Genomic DNA, 7633 nt, shown 5'->3' on the forward strand with positions numbered 1-7633 from the left:
CCACTTTGAGCCCATCTCTCTGTCCTCTCTGGAGCAGGTATTGTGCAGCATGAAGCCATCTGGTTCCCCCTTTGATGTGGTTCCCCCTCGACTACTAAAGGAAGTTTTTCCTACCCTGGGTCCTTTTATCCTCACTATTCTGAATAGCAGTTTATCCTCAGGTGTGGTGCCAAAGACTTTTAAACATGCTGCTGTCCAGCCCCTCCTGAAAAAACCTAACCTTGACCCCTCAGTCATGTCCAACTTCCGGCCTGTCTCCAGACTCCCATTCACCTCTAAACTACTGGAAAAAATTGTGGAGTCTCAGTTGAAACAGTTTTTGGGGGATCACGCTATCCTTGAGTTATTCCAATCTGGCTTCAAATCTCTCCATAGCACTGAAACTGCTCTACTGAAGGTTTTTAATGACATTTTCATATCCACAGACGCAGGTGATTCTGTGCTGCTTGTCCTATTGGACCTTACATCTGCTTTTGACACCATCGACCACAATATCCTCATTTCTAGACTGGAGCAGTGGGTGGGCATCACAGGGTCAGCCCTTAAATGGTTTGGGTCCTACCTCTCTGACAGAACCTTCTGTGTCAATATCAAAGATTTTAGTTCGGCATCGACCGCACTCCAGTGGGGGGTACCGCAGGGGTCCATCCTCGGTCCCCTTCTCTTTTTTTTATACCTGCTGCCACTAGGTGCTATCTTCCGCAAACACGACATACCCTTTCATTTCTATGCCGATGATTGCCAAATTTACTTCCCCCTGAGGCACAGAGGCACACGCTCTATTCAGCCTCTTCTTGACTGCCTGGCTGACATCCGGGACTGGATGGCTTTAAACTTCTTAAGCTTCAATGAGAAGAAGTCTGAAGTCATGCTGTTCCATCCCAGTGGCTCACTCATTAACCATGACATTGACCTTTTCTCTCTAGCCCCGCTAGAGAAACAAAAGGTGACTAATTTGGGGGTGATAATGGACCCGTCCTTAAAACTCAACAGTCACGTAAACATGATGGTCAAATCCTGTTTTTTTCAGCTGAGACGGCTGTCTAAGCTGAAGCCTATACTCAACAAAAAGAACCTCGAGACAGTGATCCACGCCTTCATAACATCTAGGCTTGATTACTGCAATTCACTTCTGTTTGGAATCAGTCAGTCCTCCATTGCTCGTCTACAACTGGTCCAAAATGCTGCAGCCCGATTTTTAACTGGCACAGGCTATAGAGAGCACATCACGCCAGTTTTGGCCTCCCTGCACTGGCTACCCATTCACCTTCGGATCCATTTCAAAATTCTCATGTACGTTTTTAAATCACTGAACAGTTCCGCCCCATCCTATCTCACTGATCTTCTGCAGCCATATGTCCCACCGCGCTCTCTGAGGTCAGCAGACCAGATGCTTCTCTCAGTCCCAGAAACCAGTCGTAAGCTCAGAGGTGACAGGGCTTTCTCTGTTGCAGGTCCACGACTGTGGAATGAGTTGCCACTGAGTGTCCGGCAGGCTCCCACACTCTCAGTCTTTAAGTCTCGCTTGAAGACCCACTTCTATTCGCTTGCCTTTAACACGGTGTGATTTGTTTTGGTCCGGTCTGTTCTCTACTCTGTTGGCCATTTTAGTTAGCTTCTGCTGCTATTTGTATCTGTATTTCTATTTTATGTTTTCCTGTTCGCTGTGCATGTTTGTGTTTCTTTTGTACAGCACTTTGGTTGGCCTTGTTGCTGTTTTAAGTGCTATATAAATAAATTGGTATGGTATGGTATGGTATCAACATGTGTAGCACGTGTAATCAAACATGTATATTGGCGATATAAAGAGGCAGCAATGGGCATGCACCAACCACCTACTTCATATGTTGTATATAACACAGCGCCCCCAGAAGTGAACCAGAGCACTACACTGCCTCACCCCACATTGTCTGAACAGGCAATGCGTAAATTCCACGATTTTGACCACTGAAGTGTTGAAATAATTCTGAAACCAGTTTTCTAAAACACTTTTATAGAACAGTCAAGTGGTCCAATGTAATTCCTCTTAACATTGTCAGTATTTTAGTTGTCATAATGACAAGAGAAGCACTGCCACCCCTGACTGCACGTCACTGGGTTTAATGGTAAACGGACTGTACTTATATAGCGCCTTTCTATCTTATTGAGATACTCAAAGCGCTTTACACTACAATCTGTGCCCTCATTTACCCATTCATACAGCACTCTACTTGATCTCTACAAAGCTAATTGAACAAATCATTCTAAAGAGACTAATCAGAGCTTTATCACATTCATACACCAATGTGACACACATCGGAGGAAACTAGGGGTTCAGCGTCTTGCCCAGGGACACTTCGGCATGTGACTGCTGGTGGATTCAAACCCCCAACTCTTGCATTTGAGGACAACTGCTCTAACCACTCAGCCACGGCCGACCCTAGAACATTGCAAGAGTGCGGGAAGGGTTTATAAAGCCTTAAAATATATATGAATAATAATATAAATAGTGTCGCTACTTTGCGGATTTTCACTTATTGCAGGGGGTTTGGATCCGAACCCCTGCAATAAACGAGGGACTACTGTATGGCTAATACAATAGTACAATTAAACATATACAAGAACAAACATTATCACCCGTTTTCAATGTTAAATACATTTTCTAATCAATATTTTAAACAGGTATTTGCTAATGAAAACATGATTCTTCTTACCTTACAAGATCCATCAATGTATCCACAGTGGAGAAGGACTCCTCTTCATTATCATCTTCACTTGTTATAGCATAAGCAACTCCTGGCTTAATCAGGAACACCAGGATCATTCCTGAAACACAAACCAAAGCTGAATGTCAACAGCAACAGCAGAACTCATGTTGTGGATGCAGGTCTACAGCTGTCTGATATACAGTATAATACTTTTTCTGTCTTACCTATAGTCACAGCCACAAGTGTGGTTGAGACGATGTACGTGGCTGCACGCATAGTGATCCTTTTGGAGGACTTGATGCTCAGACCACTCACACCTAATAACATCAAACCAGAGAATGAGCTCCAGGCTACAAACCAAAGTTCAATCCTCCAAACAATAAGATCCTGCTCTATTCTGACATCTGACCAATCAAATTAGATGGTGAAAATTAACCAACTCCCATATCAGCAGCAAACAGGGAAGAAGAAAATCTTGTGTCATAAACTCTCAGAAATCGGTTTCTCAGAACACACCATTGGTTTGTTCTCTAACTATCTTTTAGACCGGAGGCAATGTGTTCAACATAATGGTACTTCCTCCAGTTATTTAACAGTCAACAATGGTGTACCACAAGGCTCAGTCTCAGGTTCCACCCTCTTTACAATCTACATACATAATGTAGGTAAAAACATCCCTAATGCATCCTTACATTTCTATGCTGATGACACAGTTGTTTATTGCCGAGCTGAAACAGTTGATAAGCCTTTCCAGCTTTTGAAATCTGCATTCAACATCATCCAGACAGATTTGTTCCACGTCAAACTTGTCCTAAATGCCGACAAAACCAAAGGGATGCTTTTTTCAAATAGGAAGTCGGTCCCAGCAGTTCTTCCTCCGATTTTATCCTCAAATGGTATCCCCATTGAGTTTGTTGATTCCTATAAATATTTGGTCGACTCACATCTCTCTTTTAAGCTCCATGTGGAAAACTTGGTAAAGAAACTGAAAGTTAAACTGCATTTCTTTTTCAGAAACAGATCCTGTCTAACCCTGAATGCTAGAAAACGCCTTGTATCTGTGACTTTCCTTCCCTCCATTGATTACGGTGACATTATTTACATGAACACTCCTACAAGAACCCTGCAGATGTTGGATGCTGTCTATCATGGTGCACTTCTATCATGGTGCACTAAAAAAACTAGCTGTGATTATCGTACCCACCACTGCACCCTGTATTCACTGGTTAACTGGACATCATTAACTTCACGCAGACTCTCTCACTGGTACATTTTCATCTTTAAATCACTTCTTGGTCTGCTGCCTTCATACATCTCCTCCTACATGTCTCTGCGTGAGTGCAGCTACGGAGTGCGCTCTCAGGACATTATTACCTGCAATGTTCCCTCAATGAGGACTGAACTAGGCAAAAGGGCCTTCTCCTACTCCGCTCCTGTTTCCTGGAATATCTTACAAAAAGATTTGAAGACCTCGACCTTGACCTCTCTAAGTGGCTTTAAGAATCTGTTGGACTCCTGGCAGGGTCCAATGCTGACATGTTCCTGTTTTTAGTTTTCTACATTCGCCTTAGAATCTAGCTGTTTTTTTTGTTACCTTTTTCTTTTAGCCATCCTATTTGTAAAAAAAAAAAAAAAAAAAAAAACCTGCAGTATTACTTTTTATAATTGTTTATTGTTGTTGCTGTTTCCATTGGTGTCATCTTTCTTTGTTGAAATCAGGTCTCTCTTGCAAATGAGTCCTCGAATCTCCATGGGATTTACCTGTCTAAATAAAGGTTGAATGAAAAAAAAAAAAGCAGTAGAAATGATAAATGTGTGTCTAAGCAGTGAACTCTAAAACATGACAGTATGTTTCATCACAACCGCTGAACCCTATAGTTTCCTCATTATATTTCTAAATGCTTCTGCAAACATTGTGCTACTTTTAAAATATCAAAATGTTCTGTGCAGTTGGGATTAATGTGCTATAACTTTTGGGATTTGTAACTTTTGTGCTTAATGATGTATTTACCTTTATTCAAAATAAAACGTTCCTAAAATACAATGCAATCTCTTAAATTCCTTATCCTAATGCATGCTCAATAATCCAGGTAGAAAAAACTAAAAAAGTTAAATCTGGTCCTCTGGACATACAAAAAACAAAACATAGCAAAACAAACAAAAAAAAAAGGTAGAAACGTTTCATCTTTCATCCGAAAGACTTCCTCAGTCTGAGGTGCTGTATTCAGCTCAGTCTCTTAAATAGCACCTTCTCAGAATGGATCAACCAGTTTTGCTACCTACAACCAAAATCAGATGCTCACATGATCAAGAAGGACCATCAGCCTAACAATGGATCATTAGCACACTGATGGCTGTTTACTATTCACAGGAGGCTGAGTGATACTAGCAATAACAGCATTGTAAGAGGGGGACAGTTGAACCCGGAGGCCTCCACCCCTGTTTAATGATGGACAATTTCTTTTCACAAAAATGGCCTCCTTTACTCCTCTCTCAAACCAACGTTCCTCTCTATCCAGGATGTGAACATCTTCATCCCTGAAAGAGTGACTGCTGGCCTGGAGATGAGTGTAGAGCGCAGTCTTGGCCTGATGGTGTTGCTCTTCTGTGCTGGGCCATTCTTTTGGCCAGTGGCTGTTTAGTTTCCCCAATGTAAGACTAATCACAGCCCTCCTGACACTGAACAGCATACACAACATTACTCTGTTTGTGCCGGGGGACTGGATCTTTGGGATGAACCAGTCTTTGCCGTAATGTATTTTGGGGTTTAAAAGCCACTGGGACGTTGTGTTTAGAAAATAAACGTCTCAGTTTCTCTGATACTTCCTCAACATATGGAATGACCACTTGTCTGGGTCTGGGTTCCTCCTTATCACCTGATGGCTAACTGGAGTCTTGTGTGGGATTTCTCCTTCTGCCTGGCTCCTGAGTTATTGGGGACGCTGTCTGCTCTGTGGTACAGAGTCCTGATGACTCCCAACTTGTGCTCCAATGGGTGATGGAAGTCAAACTGCAAATACTGGTCTGTATGGGTGGGTTTGCAGTACACCTAAGTTTGCAAATGTCCTCTATCAGAGACTGAGACCTCACAGTCCAAGAAAGCCAACCTGCCAATTTTTACATCTTCTTGTGTGAATGTGATGTATTTATCCACAGAGTTGATGTGGTTAGTAAAATGTTGGACTTCCTGAGATTTAATTTTAACCCAGGTGTCATCAACATACTTGAACCAATGACTTGGTGGTGTCCCTGAAAAGGACGTCAAGGCTCTCAGGAGAAATTGGAGACCCCATGGCACACCCATGTTTCTGCCTATAATATTGTAAGTAAGTAAAGTTTATTTATAAAGTGCTTATCACAGACATAAAATCACAAAGCGCTGTACAATAAAAATCAACGCTAAAATATACAAAGAATAAAACAAGCATAAGAACTACAAGAAGCACAATAAAATCATTAAATAAAAGCCTGGGAGAATAAAAGTGTTTTCAGTTGCTTTTTAAAAACCTTAACAGAGTCAGCAGTACAAAGTTGCAGGGGCAAACTGTTCCACAGCCTTGGAGCCAATGACTGAAACGCCCTGTCCCCTTTAGTTTTCAGCCACATACGTGGAACATCCAAGAGGTATTGTAGCGGTGGTGGAAATGTAACTCAGTTTTTATGACACTGAAAGTTGACCATCACAGACTTGATTGTCAGTAGTGAGTGGCGGTCATATGTCCGCAAGGAAGCCACCCCAGACAGAAACATAACAATAAAATAATATATGAAGTAAGTAACAACCTGGCAGAGGCAAAGCCAAACACAGGCGCCATCTTGCCATGTCCGAAGGAGGTTCTAGTAAACAACCCGAGTCCAGGATTCAGTTCAGTTTTAGTTTAGTTTTTTCTTGTGCCAGGCAGCGCAAGGTGATGATATTGTTCCCATTCGTGAAGTAGGTTGACTGCAGGCACAGTTTCAAGAGTTGACACAGTTGTTCTGTGGAAAGCGTGGTCCTGCTGCTCAGAGTGGTGTCTGATTTTAATCTTAAACTGACCACCTTTAATGCATCATCAACAGGAATGCACGTAAAGAGTGATATGACATCAAAAGAGACCATTTTTTCATCAGTCTCCATGATGACATCCCTCACCTTATCCACAAAGTCCATGGTGTTCTGTATGTGGTGTTCTGAGCTGCCATCTAAACGGATGAGCACAGACACCATATATTTGGAAACATTGTAAGTGACAGAGTTAATCATGCTAACAATTGGTCTTAAAGGTACACCTTGTTTGTGGATTTTCGGTAAACCATACAGACTTGGTGCACCTTCCTTTGTCTGCTGGGAGAATGATGATGTTTTTATCCTTGCTAAGAGTGGTGAGTGCATCCCTCTCCTCTCCACTGATGTTGGAAGGTGGTGGTTTGGCATTGCTGAGGCAGGCTGACACCTTGATTCTGAGTTGTTCTGCTTCACCCTCTTTAATTTTGTTGTTGCGGATGGCTGATTCTGTGGCTGTGATCATCTCCACCAGAGGAATTCTACTTGGTACAACTGCAAAGTTCAGTCCCCTGGCAAGAATCTCTGTCTCCGACTGGGTGAGCTGTCTGTCAGATAAATTCTTGACCCACTTTTCTGTCTCCCTGGCATGTGATTGTCTACTGGAGTGTTGTCTTACACTGAATGTGTTGTTATTAGGCCCGAGCAGCAAAGCGCTGCGAAGGCCTATTGTAATTGTGTCGTTTCTTATTATTCTTCTTCTTATTCTTTTCCAAGTTTAAGCGCTTATTTGGAGGGGTTAGCATATTTGAAACCTAGCCAAACTTTACCCAAAATTGTCCCCCGTGAGAAATAGTAGTATGATAATGGAACCAAAAGTGGGCGTGGCCAAACTGCTCTACAGCGCCCCCTAACGTGAGATATGACAACTGGTAAGTCCTAGAGAGCTGAAATTTGGTACATA

The 7633-nt window shown here is 42.3% G+C and overlaps 1 protein-coding gene across 1 annotated transcript in view; it reads right to left on the minus strand.

Moving 5' to 3' along the window:
- LOC119419394 (excitatory amino acid transporter 3-like) overlaps nt 1-7633 on the minus strand; it is a 90828-nt gene that overhangs the window by 57507 nt on the left and 25688 nt on the right. Inside the window, exons 3-4 of the mRNA XM_037686702.1 lie at nt 2912-3004; nt 2694-2805 (exon numbers count right to left, since the gene is read on the minus strand). Coding sequence (XP_037542630.1) covers nt 2694-2805; nt 2912-3004 — 205 coding nt within the window. The remainder of the gene's footprint in view (nt 1-2693; nt 2806-2911; nt 3005-7633) is intronic.

This window comes from Nematolebias whitei, chromosome 13 (assembly GCF_014905685.2).
Source record: "Nematolebias whitei isolate Nwh7 chromosome 13, NemWhi1, whole genome shotgun sequence".
Lineage (NCBI taxonomy): Eukaryota > Metazoa > Chordata > Actinopteri > Cyprinodontiformes > Rivulidae > Nematolebias > Nematolebias whitei.